Consider the following 24,633-nt stretch of genomic DNA (forward strand, 5'->3'; position numbering starts at 1 on the left):
GGGCAGTCGGGATGAGCCCCCCAAGACACGGCCACGGGCACAGAACGGGGTGGCACTGCCAGGGGTCACCCCCAGTCGTGGGGGGTCACTCTCATGGTGTGGGGGGGGCTGGTGGCACTGCCACCCCCCCGCCGAGGGTGGTCCTGGCTTCTTGCTCCCCCAGCACAATCCGGGGGGATTCCCAGGAATTGGGGGGCTCCAGGGGCTGTCCCAGTGCCCACCACGCATGGTGGCAGGGCTGGGGACACTGGGGTGGCACCGGCTGGCGCGGGGGGGGGGACACAGAGGACACGGAGAGGGGTCCAAGATGCTGCAAAACACGATTTTGGGGGGGGTTCCTGCCGGGAGAGGGGATGCCCTCCCCCCCACCGGGCACCGGGGGCACGTCGGGGCATTTTCAGGGCCGGGGGGCAGCGGGGGGGCCCCGTGCCCACCATGGCCCCCCCTGGTACGGGTTGTCCGTCGGCACCGCGCCGGGGGGCGGGGGCAGCTTTTTGGGGTCCCGCGCCGGGGGGGGCACCACGTTCTGGTAGATGGGCGTGCCTGGGGGGGCGGGGCCTGGTTTGGGGTGTGGCCGCTCCTGCCACCCAGGGTGGGGCACGGGGGGTGGCACCGGGGGACCCCCGGGGGAGGTGGGGGGGCGGGGGAGGGGGCGCAAGAGGTTTTTGGGGGTGTTTGGGCACGGGGGGAGGAGGGGCAGGGGCCAGGGGGCAAAGGTGGGGGAGGATTTGGGGTTGGGGGCTTTGGGGATGGAGTATTTGGGAATGGGATATTTGGGGACAGCGTTTGGGATTTAGGGACAGGGTGTTGGGGAAGGGGTATTGGGGGATGGGTTATAGGGGGGTGAGGTATTTGGGGACAGGGTATTTGGGGTTGGGGTATTTGGGGATGGTATTTGGGGAGGAGGCAGTTGGGGACGGGGATATTTGGGGCCAGGGATATTTGGGGGCAGAGTATTTGGGGACTGGGAGGTTTGAGGATGGGGTATTTGGGGATAGGGTAATTGGGAATGGGGTATTTGGGGATGGGATATTTTGGGATGGGGTATTTGGGGACTGGGATGTTTGGGGAGGGGGTATTTGGGGCCAGGAAGTTTGGGGAGGGGGTATTTGGGGCCGGGGTTACCTGAGCTCCTGTGACAGCAGCAGTAGCCGAGGAGGGCTGTCCCCAGGAGGGCTGTGCCCCCCAGGCCCCCCAGTACCCCCCCCAGCACCCCTGTGAACACACACCCAGCAGGGTCACCCCCCGCCACTGCTGGCACCCTCGGTGACCCCATCAGCTCTTCAGTGGCCCCAACAACCCCTGCAATGATGCCACCTCCCAGTGACCCCCTCAACTCCTCAGGGACCCCATCAACTGCTCAGTGACCCCATCAACCCCCAAAATGATGCCACCTCACAGGGACCCCATGAACACCTCAGAGACCCCATCAACCCCTTCAGGGACCTCACCAACCCCTCGGTGACCCCATCAACCCCAGCAGTGACCCCATCAACTGCTCGGTGACCCCATCAACCCCAGCAGTGACCCCATCAACTGCTCAGTGACCCCATCAACCCCCAAAAGGATGCCACCCCCCCAGGGACCCCTTCAACCCCCCCAGGGACCCCTTCAACCCCCTGAGGGACCCCTTCAACCCCTTCAGGGACCCCATCAACCCCCTCAGCGGTGCCACCTTCCAGTGACCCCATGAACCCCTTCAGGCACCCCATCAACCCCTCGGTGACCCCATCAACTCTTTGGTGACCCTCCCAACCCCCAAAATTATGCCACCCCCCCAGGGACCCCATCAACCCCCCCAGGGATCCCATCAACCCCTCGGTGACCCCACCAACCCCACAAGGATCCCCTCAAGCCCCTTGGTGATGCCACCTCCCCGTGCCCCCCTCCCTGTCCCCGTGCCCAGCGGGGTGTCCCAGTGACAGGGTTTGGGGGTCCCGGCGGTACCGGCGGTGCCGTCGTGCCTGGTGCCGGTGCCATCGGTGCCATCGGTGCCATCGGTGCCATTGGTGCCGTTGGTGACGGTGGTGACGGTGATGACGGTGCCCGCGCCCGTGGCCGTGGCGTAGCGGGGGATCTCCAGGGTGACCCGGCACAGGTAGTGCCCGCTGTCGTTGTCCCACACCCGGGGCAGGCTTAGGGTGGCCCGGGGGGGCTGCCAGGCCAGGCGGAGGGGGGGGGCACAGGGGTCGGGGGGCGCGGGGCCGAGGGTGCCCAGGCGGGTGGCACAGAGCGCCCCGAGCCCCCCGGCCCTCACCCACTCCATCCGCAGCTGGTACCGGCCCTCGGCCACCTCCACCCGGCAGCCCAGGGCCACCGTGTCACCCGCTGTCACCCGCGCCTCGCCCGGGCTCTGCAGCACCCGCAGGGCGCCCGCTGTGGGGACAGCGCGGGGGTCGCGGGGGGCTGTCACCCCCCGGCCCGCCCCGGGTCCCCCCTGGGTGCAGGGGACGGGGTGTGCCAGGCTCGCTGCCCACGTGTCCTCTGTCACCGCTGCCTCTGACCACGAGCCCCATCCTGTCACCACACACCCTGTCCCCTTCCTGTCCCCCCACCTCTGTCCCCTTCCTGTCCTCCACCTCTGTCCCCTTCCTGTCCCCCCACCTCTGTCCTCTCTCTATCCCCCCACGTCTTCCCCTTTCCTATCCCCTGCCTCTGTCCCTTCCTGTCCCCATCTCTGTTCCCTCCCTGTCCCCCCACTTCTATCCCCTTTCCTGTCCCCCACCTCTGTCCCCTCCCTGTCCCCCATCCCTGCCCCTTCCCTGTCCCCCCATCTCTGTCCCCTCCCTGTCCCCCCTCATCCTGTCTGACCCCACCCTGTCCCCTCCCCGTGTCCCCCCGTCCATCCCTTCCCTGTGTCCCCCCCCAGCCCTGTCCCCCCCCCCGTCCACCCAACCTGTCCCCACGCAGTGTCCCCAACCCTTAGGACAGATGTCCCCAACCCTCAGGACAGATGTCCCCAGCAGCCCCTCCGCCCCAGTGCCCCGCGAGTGGCCTGTCCCCCCCCGGCCCAGCCACCGTGTCCCCCGTGTCCCTCATGTCCCCCGTGTCCCCCACTCACCGCCGAGGAGGGGGATGAGGACCCCGAGCCCCCACATCCCGCCCCAGCCCCCCCTCGGAGGGGCCGCGTCCCCCTGTCCCCGCGCTGTCCTTGTCCCCAAAGCGCCGCCGTGTCCCCGCAGCCTCCTGGCCCTTCGTCCCCCCCGGCAGAGGTGACACCGCGGCTTCCGCCCCGCGCGGTGACACCGGGGGGGGACACGGGGACAGGGAGGGGGCCGGGGGAGGAGGGGAGGATGGGGACAGGGATTCCAGGGATTTGGATGGGGATGGGGACAGAAATAGGGATGGGGACAGGGATGGGGACAGAAATAGGGATGGGGACAGGGATGGGGATGGAGACAGGGATGGGACAGGGATGGGGACAGGGGTGGGGACAGGGATGAGGAAAGGGATGGGGACAGAGACAGGGATGGGGACAGGGATGGAGAGAGGGATGGAGACAGGGATGGGAACAGGGATGGGGAATTGGACAGGAATGGGGTTGTGGACAGGGATTTGGACAGGAATGGTGTGTCCCCCAAGAGGTGGGGTCTCCAGGTGACACGTCTCATGTGTGGGGACGTGGAATCCACACCGGACGGGCTGGGGGCCTGGGGAGGTGCCACCTCGCTCCAGAGGGTGTCCCACAGCCCTCCCTGCCACCTCCCTGTCCCCCCGTGAGACACCGTCCCCCCCGTGTGACACTGTTCCCTCTGTGTCCCCCCCATGTGACACTGTCCCCATCGTGTCCCCCTCAGTGTGACACTGTCCCCTCCCTGTCCCCCCGTGTGACACTGTCCCCCCCATGCCCTCCTTTCCCTGTCGGACCCCCCACCCCGGATGTCCCCCAGGACTACAACTCCCATCACGCCGCGCGGCCACGCCCCCGCCACACCCATCCCAGACCACGCCCACAAATAAACCACACCTCTGCCATACACATCCCACTGGGCGTGGCCGGTGGGCGTGGCCTGTCGGGGGCGTGTCCGGGGGCGGGGCGGGGGCGCCGCTCCCCCTTTGTTGGTGTCGGCGGGGCCCGATCGGTGGTGGGGCCGGCCCGGTATGGGCGACCAGGTGGGGCCGGGCCGGGCCCGGGGGGCACCGGGGGGCACCCGGAGGGCAGGGAGGAGGAGGAGGGGACGGTGGGATGGAGGAAGAGCGGATGGAGGGATGGGGGAGGGAGCGGGAGGGGGGGGTGTGGAGGATGGAGGGAGGGGGGAGAAGGGAGGGAGGGAGGGATGGAGAGGGAGGGAGGGATGGAAAGGTGGAGGGAGGAAGGAGGGGAGTGGGGAGGCAGGGAAATGAAAAGGGAGGGATGAAGGAAGAGGCACCGGAAGGATGGAGGAAGAGGGGATGGAGCGATGGGGGAAAGAGGGAGGAAAAGGAGAAGACAGAAAAGAGGGAAGGAAGGAGGGGGGGATGAAGAAGAAGGGATGGAGGAAGAGGGGATGGAGGGGTGGAGGAAGGAGGGAAGCGGGGAGGGAGGAAAATGAAGCAGGAGGGATGAAGGAAGAGGCGCCGGAAGGATGGAGGAAGAGGGGCCGGAGGGATGGGGGAAGGAGGGATGGAGGAAGTGGGGATGGAGGGATGGATGGGAGAGGGACGGAAGCCGGAGGGATGGAGGGACAGGGGAAAGAGGGAGGGAGGGAGGAGGGAAGACGGGAAGGAGGGAAAGGAAGGAAGGAAGGAGGAAGGGAGGGATGGAGGAAGGAGGGACAGGGATGGAGAAGGAGGGATGAGGGACGGAGGATGGAGGGATACAGGGGTTGAGGATGGCGAAGGAGGGACGGAGGGGGCTCAGGGGGGGGCAGAGGGGGCTCAGGAGGAACGGGGAGGCTCAGGGGGGATGGAGGGGGCTCAGAGGGGATGGAGGGGGCTCAGGAGGAACGGGGGGCTCGGGACTGTCCCCTCGCTGCCCTTACACACACACACACACTTGCCAAGTCATGCGGCTCCTCCAGCCCGCAGCTCCCGCCTGTCCCCGCTCCTGGCACGGCCGGGCCCGGCGGGGACGGGGACGCGCCCCGGGGGGGTCCGGGGGGGTCCGGGGGGGTGCCTGGAGGTGCCCGCGGGGGGCTGACTGCGGGCACAGGGCGCCGGGCAGGAGTCTCTGCGGAAGATCATCACCACCCTCGCCGTGAAGAATGAGGAGATCCAGAACTTCATCTACTCCCTGAAGCAGATGATCCAGAATGTGGAGGTACCTGGGGAGGGGGGGGACCCCCCTGGGTGGGATGGGACCTCCTTGTCCCCTGGAGACCCCCGAGTGGGACCTCTGTGCTCCCTGAGTACCCCCCTGGGTGGGATGGGCCCTCCCTGCCCCTTGGGGATGCCCTGGGGTGGGAGCCGTGCCCCCTGGGTAGCTCTCAGGGTGGGTTGGGACCTCCCTGTCCCCTGGGGACCCCCTGGGTGGGACTTCCCTGCCCCCTGTGGACCCCCTGGTATGGGATGGGACCTCTGTGCCCCCTGGGCACCTCCTGGGTGGGGTGGAACCTCCCTGTCCCCTGGGGACTCCTGGCTGGGACCTCCCTGCCCCCTGTGGACACCCTGGTATGGGATGGGATTTCCCTGTCCCCTGGGTACCCCCTGGGTGGGATGGCACCTCTGTGCCCCCTGGGTACCCTCCGGGTGGGGTGGGACCTCTGTGCCCCCTGGGTAGGGTGGGACCTCCCTGCCCCCTGTGGACCCCCGGTATGGGATGGGACCTCCATGCCCCCTGGGCACCCTCTGGGTGGGGTGGGACCTCCCTGTCCCCTGTGGACACCCTGGGATGGGATGGGACTTCCCCGTCCCCTGTGGGGGATGGCACCTCCGTGCCCCCTGTGGGCCCCCCGGGGGGGGTGTCCCCTTGCTGATGCCCTCGGTGTGTGTGTGGGGGGGTTGTGCCCAGGCCAACTCTGCGCGGGCACAGGAGGACCTGGAGGCCGAGTTCCAGTCCCTGTACTCGCTGCTGGACGAGCTCAAGGAGGACATGGTGATGAAGATCAAGCAGGAGCGCGCCAGCCGCACCTACGAGCTGCAGGTGGGCACTGTGCCCCCCGTGTCCCCCCGTGCCCCCCCGTGGGCACCCTCACCCACCTCCTGCCCCTTCCCTGTTCCCTGTTCCCTGTTCCCTGCTCCCTGCCCGTTCCCAGGCCCAGCTCGCCGCGTGTTCCAAGGCCCTGGAGAGCTCGGAGGAGCTGCTGGAGGCGGCCAACCAGGCCCTGGGCGCTGCCAACCACCACGACTTCTCCCAGGTGGGGGGCCCTGCCCGGCTGCCCCCTGCGCTGGGCGGGGTCCTGACACCCCCCCCGTGCTGGCTGGTTGATGCCCCCCCCGGGATGGGCACCCCCTGGGATGGGCACCCCCTGGGATGGGCACCCCCCTTTCTGTCTGTGCCGGGCTGGCTGTGGGGCTGGGGGGGAGCACGAGGAGCATGGGGGACCCCAAAGGGGCGCCCTGGCAGGGACACGGGGGGCACTGGGATGTGTGCCAGGGGGGCACCGGGGGGGTGCAGGGATGCTGTGCTGTGGGATGCAGGGATGCTGTGCCATGGGGTTCCACCATGGGATGCAGGGGTGCTGTACTCTGGGATACAGGGATGCTGTGGGATACAGGGATGCTGTGGGATGCTGTGGGATGCTATGGGACATAGGGATGCTGTGGGATGCAGGGACTCTGTGGGATGCTGTGGGATGCTGTGGGATACAGGGATGCTGTGCCATGGGGTTCCACCATGGGATACAGGGATTATGTGCTGTGGGATGTAGGGTTGCTGTGGGATGCTGTGGGATACAAGGGTGCTGCGGGATACTGTGGGATGCTGTGCCATGGGATGCAGGCACGCTGTGGGATACTGTGGGATGCTCTGGGATGCAGGGGTGCTGTGGGGTGCCGTGGGATGCTGTGGGATACAGGGATGCTGTGGGATGCTGTGGGATGCTATGGGACATAGGGATGCTGTGGGATGCTGTGGGATGCAGGGACTCTGTGGGATGCTGTGGGATTCTCTGGAATGCTGTGGGATGCTATGGGACATAGGGATGCTGTGGGATGCAGGGACTCTGTGGGATGCTGTGGGATTCTCTGGAATGCTGTGGGATGCTCTGGGATACAGGGATGCTGTGGGATGCTGTGGGATGCAGGGACATGCTGTGGGATGCAGGGACATGCTGTGGGATGCTCTGGGATACTGTGGGATGCAGGGACTCTCTGGGATGCTCTGGGATGCTGTGGGATGCAGGGACACGCTGTGGGATGCTCTGGGATGCTCTGGGATGCTGTGGGATGCTGTGGGATACTCTGGGATGCTGTGGGATGCAGGGACACCCTGTGGGATGCAGGGACACGCTGTGTGCTGCTGTGCCACGGGCTGCAGGGGGCTGTGCCCGGGGGGTCCCGCATGCTGCCCCCCCTCCCTGGCTCTGCAGTTCTCACCTGCTTCTTCTCTCCTGCTCTTCCCTCTGCGCTCACAAGGCGGCCAAACAGATCAAGGATAGGTACGGCCCCCCCAGGACCCCCCTGAGACCCCCCAAGACCCCCTGAGACCCCCCTGAGGCCCCCTGAGACCCCCCGGCCCCACTAACCCCCCACCTCTTCATCCTCCTCCTCCTCCCCCTCTGGGGGGCCATCCTGGGGGTCTCTGGATGCCACACGAGGGTTCCCCAGGGTGCTGTGCCCATGGGGTGCAGCGGGGGCCATCCTGGGGGTCCCTGGATGCCATGGGTGGGATCCCCAGGGTGCTGTGCCCAGGGGTCCTACAGGTCCCATGCTGGGGGTCTGTGGATTGCTGAGCCCGTGGGAGCTGTGGGTGCAGTTCTGGGGGTCCCTGGGTGCCAGGGTGGGGTCCCCAAGGTGCTGTGCCCGTGGGGTGCAGCCGGGGTCATCCTGGGAGTCCCTGGATGCCATGGGTGGATTCCCCAGGGTGCTGTGCCTATGGATCCTGTGGGTGCTGGGGGTCTCTGGAATGCCAGGGTTGGGTCCCCAGGGTGCTGTGCCCAGCAGGTGCCATCCTGGGGGTCTGTGGATGCCACAGGTAGGGTCCCCAGGGTGCTGTGCCCAGGGGTCCTGTCAGTGTTGGGGGTCCCTGGATGCCAGGGTGGGGTCCCAAAGGTACTGTGCCCATGGGATCTGTGGGTGCAGCACTGGGGGGGGTCCCTGGATGCCATGGGTGGGATCCCCAAGGTCCTGTGCCCAGGGGTGCAGCGGGTGCCACCCTGGGGGTCCCTGGGTGCCTCCTCTCCCCCCAGCCACAGCCCCACAGAGGGTGGTCCCCTGGGCGCTGGGGTGGCCCTGTGGGTGCTGGGGTGGCCCTGTGGGTGCTGGGGTGGCCGTACCCCCCCTCCCCACCCTCTCTTGGGGTGGTGGCAGCGCTCAGGGCCGTCTGGGTGCCCTCCCTGGCCCCGCTGAGCCCCTGCCCGTGTCCCTGGCACAGCGTGACGATGGCACCCGCCTTCCGCCTCTCGCTCAAGGCCAAGGTGAGCGACAACATGAGCCACCTGATGGTGGATTTTGCCCAGGAACGGCGCCTGCTCCAGGCCCTCACCTTCCTGCCAGGTACCAGGGGCACGGGGGGCACGGGGGGCACGGGGGAGGGCAGCCCCACCAGGGTGGGGGGCCGGGGTTTAGGGGGTGAGGAGCTGGGAAGGGGCCCAGGCTTGGGGTGCCCTGTGGTGCCTCATCCAGAGGGGTGGGAGGGTGCCAGGGGTGGAGGGAGGAAGGAGTTTGGGTGCTGTGCCCAGGGGTGTAGGGGGGGCTGTGCTGGGGATCTCTGGATGCCCTGGGTGGGGTCCCCAGGGTGCTGTGCCCATGGGGTGCAGTGGGTGCTATTCTGGGGGTCCCTGGAATGCCACGGGTGGGGTCCAGGGGTGCTGTGCCCAGGGGTCTCGTGGGTGCAGTGCTGGAGGTCCCTGGAATGCCAGGGTGGAGTCCCCAGTGTGTTGAGTCCAGGGTTGCAGGGGGTGCCCCAAGGTGGGGGTGCCCAGGCTGTTGTGTCAGGGGTGCAGTGGGTACCATTCTAGGGGTCTCTGGGGTGTCACAGGTGGGGTCCCCAAGGTGCTGTGCCCAAGGGTGCAGTGGTTACCCCAGGGTGGGTGTGCCCAGGGTGCTGTACCAGGGGTGCAGTGGGTGCCATTCTGTAGGTCTCTGGATGCCCTGGGTGGGATCCCCAGGGTGCTGTACCCATGGGGTGCAGTGGGTGCCATGCTGGGGGTCTCTGGGGTGTCACAGGTGGGATCCCCAGGGTGCTGTGCCCAGGGGTCCTGTGGGTGCTGGGGGTCTCTGGAATGCCAGAGGTGGGATCCCCAGGGTCTGTGCCCATGGGGTGTAGCGGGTGCCATTCTGGGGGTCCCTGGAATGCCAGGGTGAGGTCCCCAGGGTGCTGTGCCCATGGATCCTGTGGGTACTGGGGGTCTCTGGAATGCCAGGGTGAGGTCCCCAGGGTGCTGTGCCCGGGGGTCCTGCAGGTCCCACCCCGGGGGTCTGTGGGTTGCCGAGCCCGTGGGAGCTCTGGGAGCCCGGGGGGTGCCCGGGGGGTGCTGGGACCCCTCCGTGTGTGAGGGAGGGGGTCCCCTGGCACGGCTGCTCCCGCGGGCAGTGCCCAGCGCGCCCGAGATCGACCTGGCGGAGTCGCTGGTGGCCGATAACTGCGTGAGCCTGGCATGGAGGATGCCCGAGGAGGGCGGCAAGATCGACCACTACGTGCTGGAGTATCGCAGGACCAACTTCGAGGGGCCCCCCCGTGCCAAGGAGGACCAGCCCTGGATGGTCATCGAGGGCATCAAGGGCACCGAGTACACCCTGTCTGGTGAGGGCACCAAGGGCTGTGCCAGGGGCTGGGGGGCAGGGCTGGGGGCTCTAGGGGACAGTGCCCACCCTGTGCCCCTCTCTGTGAGCCTGCTGTGCCCACAGAGCTGTTTGACATGAAGCACATGAATTTTTGGGCACAGGGGCTGGGTGGCAGTGCCAGGCTGTGCAGGGGACACGGGGATGGCAGTGCCTGTCTCATACCCTACTCTGTGACCCCACTTTACCCACAGGGCCAAGGTTTGACATGAAGTGCCTGAATTTTTGGGCACTGGGGCTGGGTGGCAGTGCCAGGCTGTGCAGGGGACATGGGGATGGCAGTGCCTGTCTCATACCCTGTCTCTGTGACCCTGCTGTGCCCACAGGGCTGAGGTTTGACATGAAGTACATCAATTTTTGGGCACCGGGGCTGTGCCAGCAGCTGGGTGGCAGTGCCAGGCTGTGCAGGGGACACGGGGGTGGCAGTGCCCACCCTGTGCCCCTCTCTGTGACCCCACTGTGCCCACAGAGCTGTTTGACATGAAGCACATGAATTTTTGGGCACTGGGGCTGGGTGGCAGTACCAGGCTGTGCAGGGCACAGGAGGGTGGCAGTGCCCACCCTGTGCCCCTCTCTGTGACCCCACTGTGCCCACAGGGCCGAGGTTTGACATGAAGTACATCAATTTTTGGGCACCGGGGCTGTGCCAGCAGCTGGGTGGCAGTGCCAGGCTGTGCAGGGGACACGGGGGTGGCAGTGCCCACCCTGTGCCCCTCTCTGTGAGCCCGCTGTGCCGTCAGAGCTGTTTGACATGAAGTACACAAATTTTTGGGTGCAGGGGCTGGGTGGCAGTGCAGGGTGCTCAGGGGACAGGGGGATGGCAGTGCCCACCCTGTGCCCCTCTCTGTGAGCTCGCTGTGCCCGCAGGGCTGAGGTTTGACATGAAGTACATGAACTTTCGGGTGCGGGCCTGTAACAAGGCCGTGGCGGGCGAGTTCTCGGAGCCGGTCACGCTGGAGACCAAAGGTGGGTACCAGGCTCGGTGGGCTGGCTGGGGTGGCTGGCAGGAGTCCCCCCGTGCCACCCCGGGCTCAGGGGGCACTCACGGCGGCTGTTGCCAGCGTTCACGTTCAAGCTGGATGCCAGCACGTGCCACCAGAACCTGCGGGTGGAGGAGCTGAGCGTGGAGTGGGACGCGACGGGCGGGAAGGTGCAGGACGTGAAGGCGCGCGAGAAGGACGGCAAGGGCAGGACGGCCTCGCCCGCCAACTCCCCTGCCAGGTAGTGCCACCCCCCAGCCTCCCCCGGGTCACCCTGGCGCTGTGTCCCCTCCCGGGCGGTGCCAACCCCGCCCCTCTGTCTGTGCCAGGGTGGTGCAGTCGCCCAAAAGGATGTCCCTGGGCCGCGGGGGCCGCGACCGCTTCACCGCCGAGTCCTACACGGTGCTGGGTGAGAGGGGGGGCACCCCGGGGGGCACCTGGGGGAGCCCTGGGGGGACTGGGGGGGCTGGGGGAGCTGGGGGGCCCTGCAGGACCCTGGGGTGCAGGTAGGGGTGGGGGCACCAAGGGGAGGTGATGACAGGGCACCCCATGGGTGTTTGGGGGGACACTGTGGGCACAGAGGGAACAGGGCACAGGGGTGAGGGAGGTGGGTGTGGGGCACCCAGAGGGACCTGGTGGGCTGGGGGTGGGATGGGGCACCCTGTGGGTGCTAGGGGGGACCCTGGACCACCCCACAAGGGGGGCACTGAGGGGGCAGAGCACGGGGGGTGATGCAGGTGGGCATGGGGCACCCAGAGGGACCCAGTGGGGCTGAGGACGGGACGGGGCACCCCGTGGGTGCTGGAGAGCCCCTGCAGGCCCAGAGGGCAGGGGGCACACAGGGGGTGATCCGAGTGGCCACGGGGCACCCAGAAGGCCCTGGCAGGGTGGGGGGCCATGGGCCAGAGCTGTGCCCACCCACAGGGGACACCCTGATCGACGGGGACGAGCACTACTGGGAGGTTCGGTACGACCGAGACAGCAAAGCCTTCGGGGTGGGGGTGGCATATCGGAGCCTGGGCAAGTTCGACCAGCTGGGCAAGACCTCGGCCTCCTGGTGCCTCCACCTCAACAACTGGCTGCAGCTCAGCTTCAGTGCCAAGCACGCCAACAAGGCCAAGGCGCTGGACGTGCCCGTGCCCGACTGCATCGGCGTCTACTGCAACTTCCACGAAGGTGGGAGGGCTGGGGGGCACGGGGCGGGGCTGGGGGTGGGCACGGGGGGGTGCCACCGCCGTGGGTGTCACCACTGCCACCATGGGAATGAGTGTGGGCATTGCCATGCCCGTGGGGATCAGTGTGATCACCGTGGGCATTGCCAAAACCAAGGGAACCAGTGTGGGCATTGCCATGACCATGGGCACCATGATGATCACTGTGGGCATTGCCACCACCATGGGAAATAATATGGGCATTGCCACCACCACCGTGGGCATTGCCACCACCATGGAGACCAGTGTGGGCATTGCCATGATCGTGGGGACCAGTGTGATCAATGTGGGCATTGCCACCACTGTGGGCATTGCCACCACCATGGGGACCAATGTGGGCATTGCCATGGGGACCAACATGATCACCATGGGCATGGGCACCACTGTGGGCATTGCCACCACCATTGCTAACAGCATGCCCACCGTGGGCATTGTATCATCACCATGGGCATTGCCACCACTATGGCCACCAGTGTGGGCACTGTGGGCGTTGCCAGCACCGTGGGCACCAGCATGTCCACTATGGGCACCAATGTGTCCACTGTGGGCATTGCCACCACTGTGGGCATCAGTGTGTCCACCAGAGTGTTCACTATGGCCATGGCCACCCCTATGAGCACCAACATGCCCTCCGTGGGCAGTGCCAGCCCCATGGCCACCTGTGTGTCCACTATGGGCAGTGCCAGCCCCATGGCCACCAGCGTGTCCACCACGGGCACCAGAGTGCCCACTGTGGGCACCAGTGTGACCACCAGGGGCATTGCCACCACTGTGGGCACCAACACATCCACGACGGTCATCGCCAGACCTGTGGGTGCCAACATATCCACCGTGGGCAGTGCCAGCCCCATGGCCATCACCACGGCCACTGCCACCACCGTGGGCAGTGCCAGCCCCATGGGCATCACCATGGCCATAACCACCACTGTGGGCACTGCAAGGGCTCTGCAAGCCCCGTGCCCACCCCGTGCCCACCCTGTGCCCCTCCCCTGTGCCCCCACAGGCTTCCTCTCCTTCTACAACGCCCGGACCAAGCAGCTGCTCCACACCTTCAAGGCCAAGTTCACGCAGCCCGTGCTGCCAGCCTTCATGGTACGGGGCGGGCAGGGCCGGGGCCGCTCCCCGGGGGGTGCCAGGGCCGCGGCCCCCGCCCCTCACGGCCCCTCCTGTGCCCTCAGGTGTGGTGTGGCAGCTTCCAGGTGACCTCGGGGCTGCAGGTGCCCAGCGCCGTGCGGTGCCTGCAGAAGCGGAACAGCTCTGCCAGCAGCTCCAGCCTGCCCTAGAGAGCCGTGCCCCCCCCTCAGCGAGCACTGAATGTACCCCCCGACACCCCCCCGGGCACCCCCCGAGCGCCGCCCTGGCAGGGCAGTGCCAGCCCCCCCCTCCCCACACTCTGTGCCCACCCCCCTCCCCGCCACCGAGAGCTGCTTTGGCCGGAATAAATCGGGATGTAGGAGTGACCTGGGCGTGGGTGGGGGGCACGGGAGGGGCAGGGGGAGGGGGGTTGGGGGTGTGGCACCTCCAGGGCACCCCCAGGGCACCGGGAGACACGAGGGGGCTGAGAGGGGCACGGGGTTCTGTAGTCACAGTGCCCCCCCAAATATCTGGGGGGTCGCCCCTCCCTGGTGCCCCCCCAGCACTAAGGGGTGCCCTGGCGAGGGGCCCCGAGGCTGGGGGGGGGCACTGCTGCCCTGAGTGGTGCTGGCACAACATGGGGGGCTGCCGGTGCCCCCCCAGACTGGCACCATCAGCCCTGAGCAGCTCCTCTGTGCCCTCTGTGCCCCCACCACAGACACGAGCATGTCAGGTCTCAGCCCCCCCATCCCAACCCCCTGCCCTGGGGACCCCCCCCAGTGTCACCCAAAGGTCCCAGCGTGGGGGTGCCCCCCCTCGGGGTGCCCACCCTCGGGGGACCCTTGCCCAGGGGTGCTTATGGGGTGCCAGCCTTGGGGAGGGGTCCCCGATCTCAGGGGGTCCCACCTTGGGGGTGCCAGCCTTGGGGAGGGCACAGAGGGAGACCCTCGGGGGGGTCCCGGCCCAGGGGTCTCTCAGAGGTGCCACCCCAGTACCCGGGTCTCAGCCTGGGGGTGCCCACCCTGGGGAGGGTCCTGACCCAGGGGTGTCTCTGGGGTCCCAGTCTTGGGGTCCCACCTTGGGGGGTCCCAGAGGTCCCAGCCTGGGAGAGCCCCTCCAGTCCCACCCGAAGCTTCTTGGCCTGGGGGTCTCACCCTGAGGGGGTCCCAGACATGGGGGTCCCACCCGGGGGTGCCCAACCAAGGGGGGGTCCCGGCCTGGGGGAATCTCGGGGGTCCCATCCAGGAGAGCCCACCCGGGGGTCCCATTCCCGGGGGTCCTGCCCAGAGGACCCCCCGAACCTCGTAATCCCGGCCCCCCCCCCTCAGAAGGCGAGTGTGAGCCCCCACAGCCCGGCCCACACCCTCCGGTAGCCGTGCGGGCAGGGACCGGGAACCGGGAACGGGAACCGGGAACGGGAACCAGTAACGGGCAAGAACACTGGCACCGGGCACCGGCACCTGGAACTGAGAAACAGCGCTGTCACCGGCACCGGGAACTGGCACCGGGCACCACGAGGAAGGCGGCGGGTGGCCCCGGGCGGCGGGGGGGACTCGGGGGGTCGGTGCCAGGGTGGGACAGTGCCCGGGGGTGCCGGGGTCAGTCCCGGGAATCGCTCCTGGGTGCCCGGGTGTCGGTCCAGGGGATACCGGGATTAGGGCAGAGGACGCAGGGGTCGGTCCCGGGGGTCCCGGTGATCGGTCCTGGGGGTGCCGGGGTCAGTCCTGGGGGTCCCGGTGATCGGTCCCGGGGGTGCCGGGGTCGGTCCCGGGGGTCCCGGTGATCGGTCCCGGGGGTGCCGAGGTCAGTCCCGGGGGTGCCGGGGTCGGTCCCGGGGGTGCCGGAGGTCGGTCCCGGCGTTCGGTCCCGCGGTGTCTCTCGTGTTGGTGCCGGGGGTCGCTCGCGGGGGTCGCCGCCCACCTGGTCCCCGCTTGTCCCCGAATCCCAGCAGGGCAGCGGCACCGGCCGGTCCTTCCCCGGGCGGGAACCGCCGCATTCCCGGTACCGGGCGGCCCCTCCCGGCTCGGGGCGAAGGGCGGCGGGCGGGGGTCCCCCCGTGAGCCCCCGTGTCCCATGCGGCAGGTCCGGGGGGGTCCCCATCAGGTCCCGCCCCCCCTCCCGGTGCCGGTGTCCCCCCCCATCCCATCCCATCCCGGGACCGGGCCGAAGGGTGGGGGGGTGGGGGGTGTGTGTGTCCCGTGGTCCGGGTGGGTGGTTGAGTGCCCAGGTACCCCCTGAGCCCCCCCGTGTGCTCCCTGCCCGGTGCGGTGGATGCAGAGCTGTGCCCCCCCCCCGTTGTCCCCCGGTGCCGGTGTCCCCCCCCATCCCGGGACCGGGAGAGGGGGTTCAATACCCAGGTACCCCCTGACCCTCCCCGTGTGTCCCCCCGGCCGGTGCTGGGGGTGCGGGGCTGTGTCCCCCCGTTGTCCCCCGGTGCCGGTGTCCCCCCCCCCAGTGCCGGTGTCCCCCCCCGTCATCCCGGACCGGGAGAGGGGGATTCAGTGACCAGGTACCCCCTGAGCCCCCCCGTGTGTCCCCCCGGCCGGTGCGGGGGGTGCGGGGCTGTGTCCCCCCGTTGTCCCCCGGTGCCGGTGTCCCCCCCCCAGTGCCGGTGTCCCCCCCCATCCCGGGACCGGGAGAGGGGGGTTCAATACCCAGGTACCCCCTGAGCCCCACCGTGTGTCCCCCCGGCCGGTGCGGGGGGTGCGGGGCTGTGTTCCCCCCCGTTGTGCCCCGGTGCCGCCGGTGTCCCCCGCACCCCCCCGGGCGGGGCGGGGCCCCGGGGCCGCCCCATCGTCACGTGTCGCCGCCGCCGCCGCCGCGCGCACCGGGGGGAGAGGGGCGGGAGCGGCGGGAGCGGAGCATGGCAGGTACCGGGGGGAGGAACCGGGGGGGGGGGCACCACCGGAAACCGGGGACTGGGAGTCGGGAACGCGCGCACCGGGCACGCAACCGGGCACCGGGCACGGGGAACCGGGAATCGGGAACCGGGAACCGGGCACGCGCCCCCCCCCCCCGCGCGCGCACCTGCCCGTGCCCGCGGACACGCGGGACACCCCCGGTGGGGACGGACGGGACACCCCCGGTGGGGACACCTGTCCCGGGACCCCCCCTCACTCCCCCCGGGGAAGGACCGATCCCCCCCCCCCGCCCCGCGGACCTGTCGTGTGTCACCCCCCGCACCCCGCGGGGCTCACGCCGCGCTCTGGGGACCTGCTGGGCTGGGGGAGACTCGTCCCCGTGTCCCCCGGCTGTGTCCCCATGGCCCCGTGTCTCCCCGTCATGTCCCCGTGTCCCCCACTCATGGCCCCGTGTCCCCCGGCTGTGTCCCCATGTCCCTGTGTCCCTCAGCCATGTCTCTGTGCCCCTCCAGTGATAACCCCTTGTCCCCATGTCCCCCAGCCATGTCCCCATGTCCCTGTGTTCCCCAGCCATGTCCCCATGTCCCCCAACCATGTCCCAATGTCCCTGTGTCCCCCAGCAGTGCCCCCCAGCTATGTCCCCGTGGTCCCGTGTCTCCCAGCCATGTCCTCACATCACTGTGTCCTGCAACCACATCCCTGTGTCTCCCAGCCATGTCTCCTGGCTGTGTCCCCGTGTCCCCATGTCCCCCAGCCATGTCCCCCTGTCCCCATGTCCCCCAGCCATGTTCCCATGTCCCTTACCATGTCCCCATGTCCTCGTGTCCCCTAGCCATGTCCCTCTGTCCCCATGTCCTCCACCATGTCCCCCAGCCATGTTCCCATGTCCCTTACCATGTTCCCAGCCATGTCCCCCTGTCCCCATGTCCCCCTGTCCCCATGTACCCCTGTCCCCATGAACCCCAACCATGTTCCCATGTCCTCATGTCCCCCAGCCATGTCCCCATGTTCCCACGTCCCCCACCATGTCCCCCAGCCGTACCCCTTGTCCCCTTGTCCCTGTGTCCCCATGTCCCCCACCATGTCCCCATGTCCCCAATCCTCTCTCCTCACACTCCCATGTCCTCACCCCCCAATCTCCCCCCATCAGTGTCCCCCACCCTCCCGGCCCTGAGTCCCCTGTCCCCATCCCTCTGTCCCCGGGCCCTCCTGGCCGTGTGTCCCCTGCGTGCCTGTCCCCGTGCCCACCCCTTTCGTCCCCTGTCCCAGGGGTGCTCTGTGGGGACACCCCGGGTGCTGCCCCTCGCTGTGTCCCCTCCCCAGCGCTGGCAGCCGGGTCCCCGGGGGGGGACGAGTGCCTGGAGGAGGACGAGGACGAGCTGGAGCCGGGGCTGGACGAGGCGGAGCCCGAGGCGGGGGCCGGGGGCCGGGGGTCGGGGGGCCCGCGGGGGGCGGTGCTGACCCGCAGGGGCATCACCCTGCGAGTCCTGCTCCGGGACGGGCTCCTGGAGCCGGGACGGGGCGTCCTCTCCATCTACTACCTGGTGAGGACGGGGGGACGGGAGCGGGGGGACCGGGGAGATGGGATGGGGACTGGGGACACGGGAACGGGGGGACCGGGGAGCTGGGGTGGGGACTGGGGACACGGGGTGGGGACTGGGGACACGGGAACGGGGGGACCGGGGAGCTGGGGTGGGGACTGGGGACACGGGGTGGGGACTGGGGACACGGGAACGGGGGGACCGGGGAGCTGGGGTGGGGACTGGGGACACGGGGTGGGGACTGGGGACACGGGGTGGGGACTGGGGAGGTGGGATGGGGACTGGGGAGGTGGGATGGGGACAGGGGAGCTGGGATGGGGACTGGGGACATGGGGTTGGGACTGGGGATGGGGACAGGGGAGATGGGATGGGGACACAGGATCGGGACAGGGGATATGGGTTGGGGACATGAGATGGGGAGTGGGGACACGGGGTGGGGACAAGGGAGCTGGGATGGGGACTGGGGACACAGTGTGGGGACAGGGGACACAGGGTGGGGACATGGGATGGGGACAGGGGAGATGGGATGGGGACATGGGAAGTGGGTTGGGGACAGGGGAGATGAGATGGGGACAGGGGAGATGGGATGGGGACAGGGGAGATGGGATGGGGACAGGGGAGATGGGATGAGGACATGGGACACAGGATGGGGACAAGGAAGATGAGAGGGGGACAGAGGAGATGGGATGGGGACAGGGGAGATGGGATGGAGACGTGGGATGAGGACAGGGAGATGGGATGAGGACAGGGAGATGGGATGGGGACAGGGAGATGGGATGAGGACAGGGGCCATGGGCTGGGGCCATGGGAAGTGGGCTGGGGCCATGGGCTGGGGCCAGGGGAGATGGGCTGGGGCCTTGGGCTGGGGCCAGGGGCCATGGGCTGGGGCCATGGGCTGGGGCCAGGGCCCACAGAAGTTGGACAGGGGACATGAGGCAGGGGTGGGGACAAGGCAGACGGGCCGAGGGCCCAGCGGGTCCCTCCCCAGCTCCCCCCACCCCCCCAGGGCAAGAAGTTCGTGGGGGACCTGGGGCCGGACGGGACCATCACGTGGCAGGTGAGTCCCAGGAATTCCCGAGTCCCAGGGAATTCCCTCCCCACGGGTTTTCCCGATGTTCCATCACACCCCTCTCCATGCACAGCCCTGCAGAGGGGCTGGGGGGATCCTCCACGAGTGCTCCCGATGGAATTACAACAGCAAACCCCTTATATTATTTATTATCTTATTTATTTATTTATCTATTTATTTATTAATTATTTATTATTTATTTATTTATTATTATTATTTATATTCCTGTCGAATCCCCCTTTTTCTACTCCCTTCATCCATCTGGTGTCCTTTTATCACAGTCACCTCCTGATGGCCTTTTAAACACTCATATTTTAGTTTTCCTGCCCATAAATCAGTCCTTTATCCTTTTTTTTGGTATCTTCCTGCCTCGGGTGACTCGTTTTCTCAGTTTGAAGATGTATAATAGATTAGAGATATATAACAATAAATTATAGATATACTGATAGAGATTAGAGACTATAGATAGATTATATAGAGAGATTACAGATATAGGTAGATTATAAATATAGATTGTAGATATATAGATAGATTATAGATATAGAATATAGATTATAAATATAGATTGTAGGTATACACATTGTAGATATAGAATATAGATTATTGATCTAGAATATAGATTATTGATCTGTATAGATTATATATGTAGACTATAGATATAGATTATATATATAAGATATATAGATAGATTATAGATATATATAGATAATAGATATATAGAGATTATATAGATAGATTATAAATATATAATATATAGATAGATATAGATAAAATAGATATATATAATATATATTATATTTTATATATAATTCTATATATTACATATAATATATATAATATAGATATATATATAGATATATAATATATATAACAGATAGATATATATGGATATATAGATATATATAGATAGAATAGATAACTGTAATATATAATATATTTTATAGATATAATATATAGATATATAATATGTTTAATAGATAGATAGATAGAATCTATATATAGATATCTATATAAATATGTAGATAATTTATATATATTATAGGTAATAGATCACAGATATATAATACAATAGGTTCTATCCATTTGCAAAAGTTCTGTTCTTTCCCCAATCCCTCCGTGCTCACAAAAGCCGAGTCCATTCTCCAAAAGCCGGGAAAATTCCCTGCGAGCCAAGCCCAAAACTCCAGGCCCTGATTCCATCAGAAACACCTGGAACCAACCCCGTTTAACCCTTTGCTGCGGAAACCTCAGCTTGTTAAAACCCTTCAAAATTCAAACAACTCACAAAGTCACAGAATCCCAGAACCAGCTGGGTTGGAAGGGACCTCCGAGATCATCAATCCAACCCTTGATCCAACCCCGCTGTGGTTCCCAGCCCATGGCACTGATGCCACATCCAGTCTCTTCTTAAAAACCTCCAGGGATGGAGAATCCCCCCCTTCCCTGGGCAGCCCATTCCAATGGCTGAGCACCCTCTCTGCAAAGAAATTCTTCCTGATATCCAACCTAAACCTCCCCTGGCACAGCTTCAGACCCAGCCCTCTTGTCTTGCTGATGGGAGAAGAGACCAACCCCCCCCCGGCTCCCCCCTCCTGTCAGGGAGTTGCAGAGAGTGAGGAGGTCTCCCCTGAGCCTCCTCTTCTCCAGGCTGAGCCCCCCCAGCTCCCTCAGCCTCTCCTCACAGCACTTGTGCTCCAGTCCCTTCCCCAGCCTCGTTGCTCTCCTAATTCCATCCTCCTTTGGAACGCGGTGGATTCAGCGGCTTTCCCGGGATTTTTCGCAGGAGACGGGGCAGGTGTTCAACTCCCCCAGCGCCTGGGCCACGCACTGCAAGCGCCTGGTGAACCCTGCCAAGAAGTCGGGCTGCGGGTGGGCGTCCGTGCGGTACCGCGGCCAGAGGCTCGACCAGTACAAGGCAGCCTGGCTGCGCCGGCACCAGCCCCACGCACCGCCCCCTGATGAGGTGGGATGGGGGAAAATCCCCCCTCGGAGCGTTCAGGGGGGAAGGAGAGGGGTGGGAGGGGTGGGATGAGGGTGGGGGAACATCCCGGGGCTGGCGTGTGCGGGGTGGGTGGGTGGGATGGGAGTCACAACCTCTGGTTCCCTCAGGGTGGGATGGGGGTCACAATCCCTGGCGATCTCAGGGTGGATGGGTGGGTGGGTGGGATGGGGGTCACAACCTCCCTGGCACCCTGGGATGGGGGCCACCTCCCCTAGCACTCTTAGGGTAGATGGGTGGGTGGGTGGGTGGGATATGGGTCAAAACTTCCCTGGCTCCCTCAGGATGGGTGGGTAGGTGGGATGGGAGCCACTCCCCCCATGGCACCCTGGGATGGGGGTCACCCCCTCAGTACCCCCAGGGTGGGTGGGTGGGTGGGATGGGGGTCAAAACTTCCCTGGGTCCCTCGGGGTGGGTGGGATGGGGGTCACACCCCCCCTCTGGCACCCTGGGATGGGGGTCACCCCCTCTGGCACCCCCAGGGCGGGTGGGGCACACGGGGTGGGTGCCAGCGCCGCGCTGCCCGCAGGGCCTGGCCAGCGAGGGCGAGGAGGAGGAGATGCCCGAGGAGGAAGAGGAGGAGGCGGCCCGGGACGGGGGGCGGGTGCCGCTGCCCGAGCCGGCGCCTCCCAAAAAACCCGAGGAGAGGAGCAAGAAGCAGCAGTGCAAGAGCCCGGCCGAGCCCGCGGGGGCGGGTACGGTGACACCGGGAGGGGGGTGGATGGATGTCCCCAGGGCTGTGGTGACGGCTCCTTGTGCTTCCCAGATCCCGGCGCTCCAGGGAAAAGGCTGGAGCCCAAGCCCCGGGTGCCCGTTCGCTACTGCACCCTGGGCACGCGGGACTCGGCCAGGTACGGGCACACGGGGACAACGCGGGGGATGGAGGGGGTGTGTGGGGGGGTGACAGGAACGTGGCTGTTCCAGGAACCCCCAGACCCTGGTGGAGGTGACGTCCTTCGCTGCCATCAACAAATTCCAGCCCTTCAACGTGGCCATCTCCAGCAACGTCCTGCTGCTGCTGGTGCGTGTGCCCTCCCCGCGCCGGGCACTTGGTGGCACTGGGGGCACCCCGCGGGGTTGTCCCCCGCGTCCCGGTTTTGGGGCCGAGCCGCCGATCTGAGCCTTTTCCCGCAGGATTTCCACAGCCACCTGACGCGCAGTGAGGTGGTGGGATACCTGGGCGGGCGCTGGGACACCAACACGCAGCGTAGGTGGCAGGGGGGGGGCTGAGGGGGTGGCAGGGGGGGCCCTGCCGGGGGTTTTGGGGGGGTCACCCACCCCTGTGCCCCCCCCTCATCCCCCAGTGCTGACGGTGCTCCGAGCGTTCCCCTGCCGGACCCGCCTGGGAGACGCCGAGGCCGCGGGGGCCGTGGAGGAGGAGGTAAAACAGCCTGGGGAGGGGGCAGCGGGGAGGGCCCCCGGGATTCCGGGGGATTCCAGAGGATTCCAGGGATCCCTCGGGCTCCCTGCGCTGCCGGGGTGGGACAGACGCGGATCCCGTGGATCAGGGGTGTGGGATGGGAGCCGGGAGCGGCAGGACTGGGATGGGCAGCACAGCCCCGGAGCTGGGCTGAGACCAAGGGATGGGCAAGAACCCACTGGACTGGGAAGGGAAATCGTGGATTTGAGGAGAGAGGGGGTCCCATCCCACCCCCCCAGCCCGGGGCAGGAGAAGGGACAGTGAGATGAACCAGCCCTGTCCCCCCAAAGCCAGGGCACAGGGGGGCATTGACCCCACAGGGAGGGTCAGTGGGGGCACAGGGGGGAATTGAGCTCCCAAAGAGGGTCACTGGGGGCACAGGGGTGTGTTGGCCCACAAAAAGGGTCACTGGGGGCACAGGGGTGCATTGCCCCCCAAAAAGGGTAAGTGGGGGCACAAGGGTATGTTGCCCCCCAAGGAGGGTCCCGTGGGGGCCCAGGGATGGGAGCACAGGGGGACATTGCCCCCCAAGGAGGGTCAGTGGTGGCACATTGGGGCATTGCCCCCAAAGAAGGTCAGTGGGGGCACAGGGGTCCATTGGCCCCCAAAGAGGGGCAAGAGTGAGGGCACAGGGGGCATTTATCCCTCAAAAAGGGTCACTGGGGGCACAGGGGTGTGTTGGGCCCCCAGAAAGGGTCACTGGGGGCACAGAGGTGGGGGCACAGGGGTGTGTTGGGCCCCCAAAGAAGGCCAGTGGGGGCACAGGGGGGCATTGATCCCCCAGAAAGGGTCACTGTGGGCCCAGGGTGTGTTGCCCCCCAAGGAGGGTCACTGTGGGCCCAGGGGTTGTTGCCCCTCCCCGAAGAGGCCGGGCAGGGGGTGCCGGGGGTGCCGTGCCCACGCTGTGTGCCCGCCCCAGATCTGCCAGAGCCTGTTCCTGCGGGGGCTGTCGCTGGTGGGGTGGTACCACAGCCACCCCTTCGGGCCGGCGCTGCCCTCGCTGCACGACATCGACGCGCAGATGGATTATCAGCTCAAGCTGCAGGGCAGCGGCAACGGCTTCCAGCCCTGCCTGGGGCTCATCTGCGGTACGTGCCCGTCCCCCGCGGGCACCTCGGGGGGCTGAGGGGGCCGTCCCACCCCGTGCCATCCCCGCCCTGTCCCCACAGGGCCCTACTTCCACGGCAACCCCGGCGTGGAGTCCCGCATCGCTCCCTTCTGGGTGATGCCCCCGCCCGAGGTGAGCCCGGGGGAGGGTTTGGGGTGGGGTGTCCCCCCCCCGGGTGGGTGTGACACCCCTGTGACATCCCTGTGACACCCCCGTGACACCCCCACCCCCCCGTACTCCAGCAACGGCCCAACGACTATGGCATCCCCATGGAGGTGGAGGTCACCTACATCCAGGACGGGTTCCTCACCAACGACGTGGTGCAGGAGATGGTGAGGCCCAAATTCCTGTGTCCCCCCATATCCCTGTGTCCCCCAAATCCCTGTGGCATCCCCCCCCCACCGGGACAACTCCTCGAGCCCACCAGCACCTCCACTGCTCATCCCTCCCCACCCGGTGCCGGTGCCAGTCCCTTCTCCATCCCCCCCTGCCCACCCGGTGACAGTCCCTTCTCCATCCCCCCCTGCCCACCCGGTGACAGTCCCTTCTCCATCCCCCCTTCCCCACCCGGTACCACCGAGGTCTCGGTGCCCACTCCCCCCCCCAAAAACCTCGGGGTGCCCCCCAGGCCCTGCAGCCCCTCCCTGTCCCCCCCCAGACGCTGCTGGTGGAGTTTTACAAGGGGGCCCCCGACCTGGTGAAGTTCCAGGAGCTGTGGAGTCAGGAACAGACCTACCTGGACAAGCTGAAGGTGAGGGAGGGGCCGGGTGGGGAGGGGGCTTGGGCTGCACCCGCTGGGATTAACTGGGGGGGTGGGGATGGACTGGGGTGTCTGTGATTAACTGGGGTGTCTGGGATTAACTGGGGTGTCTGTGATTAACTGGGGTGTTTGTCATTAACTGGGGTGTCCAGGATTCACTGGGGTGTCCAGGATTAACTGGGGTGTCTGTCTGGGATTAACTGGGGTGTCTGGGATTGACTGGGGTGTCTGTGATTAACTGGGGTGTCTGGGATTAACTGGGGTGTCTGTGATTAACTGGGGTGTTTGTCATTAACTGGGGTGTCTGTGATTAACTGGGGTGTCTGTCTGGGATTAACTGGGGTGTCTGGGATTAACTGGGGTGTCTGGGATTAACTGGGGGGTGTGTCCCCCCTCCCCACCCCCCAGGGCTCCCTGGCCTCCCGCACCCCCAAGGAGCAGAGCTTTGCCCCTGTCCTGGAGCAGATCTACGGCCTCCTCCGGATCAGTGGCTGAGGGCCCCGGAGCCCCCTGGATTTGGAGCAGGATCCTGGAGCCCCCCGGCCCCGGGGGCTCACCCACCCCGAGGGGCAGCCCCAGAGCCCCCCAGAGCGGGGCCAGGGCCCCCCTGGTCCCCCCCCTGCCCCCCGGGGGATGGGGGTGCTGGAGGAGTCGGCAGCTGGCGCTGGGTGGGAGTGGGAGTGGATTAAAGAGCAGCTCTGAGGTGGCCCCGGTGCAGCTCCGCTGGCTCGGGGACATGTCCTGGTGTC

The 24,633-nt window shown here is 66.3% G+C and overlaps 2 protein-coding genes and 1 long non-coding RNA gene across 3 annotated transcripts; 2 read left to right on the forward strand and 1 right to left on the reverse strand.

The window, feature by feature from the left end:
• Positions 1 to 344: 344 nt before the first annotated feature.
• On the reverse strand, positions 345 to 2,201 carry LOC127461432 (uncharacterized). The gene is made up of 3 exons (XR_007900075.1): positions 1,948 to 2,201; positions 1,126 to 1,215; positions 345 to 543 (listed from the first exon to the last, which is right to left on the reverse strand). It is a non-coding gene; the product is annotated as an uncharacterized LOC127461432 (long non-coding RNA).
• A 1,850-nt stretch (positions 2,202 to 4,051) lies between these two features.
• FSD1 (fibronectin type III and SPRY domain containing 1) lies at positions 4,052 to 13,421 on the forward strand. Its single transcript, XM_051769236.1, has 13 exons — positions 4,052 to 4,113; positions 5,132 to 5,239; positions 5,930 to 6,061; positions 6,174 to 6,275; positions 7,495 to 7,517; positions 8,453 to 8,574; positions 9,614 to 9,823; positions 10,729 to 10,827; positions 10,923 to 11,082; positions 11,171 to 11,250; positions 11,766 to 12,017; positions 13,056 to 13,144; positions 13,231 to 13,421. Exons 1-13 carry the CDS (start codon positions 4,102 to 4,104, stop codon positions 13,333 to 13,335), a joined length of 1,494 nt encoding a protein of 497 aa, XP_051625196.1. The 5' UTR covers positions 4,052 to 4,101; the 3' UTR covers positions 13,336 to 13,421.
• A 2,518-nt stretch (positions 13,422 to 15,939) lies between these two features.
• Positions 15,940 to 24,582, forward strand: MPND (MPN domain containing). The gene is made up of 14 exons (XM_051769237.1): positions 15,940 to 15,996; positions 17,311 to 17,531; positions 18,535 to 18,585; positions 20,381 to 20,560; positions 21,126 to 21,291; positions 21,363 to 21,447; positions 21,521 to 21,617; positions 21,731 to 21,803; positions 21,901 to 21,977; positions 22,936 to 23,104; positions 23,186 to 23,256; positions 23,367 to 23,456; positions 23,783 to 23,875; positions 24,293 to 24,582. The coding sequence occupies exons 1-14, from the start codon at positions 15,990 to 15,992 to the stop codon at positions 24,377 to 24,379; spliced, it is 1,467 nt and encodes a 488-aa protein (XP_051625197.1). The 5' UTR covers positions 15,940 to 15,989; the 3' UTR covers positions 24,380 to 24,582.
• Positions 24,583 to 24,633: the final 51 nt, after the last annotated feature.

This window comes from Manacus candei, unplaced genomic scaffold (genome assembly GCF_025592945.1).
Source record: "Manacus candei isolate 608988 ecotype Guabito, Panama unplaced genomic scaffold, ASM2559294v1 h1tg000106l, whole genome shotgun sequence".
Taxonomy (NCBI): domain Eukaryota; kingdom Metazoa; phylum Chordata; class Aves; order Passeriformes; family Pipridae; genus Manacus; species Manacus candei.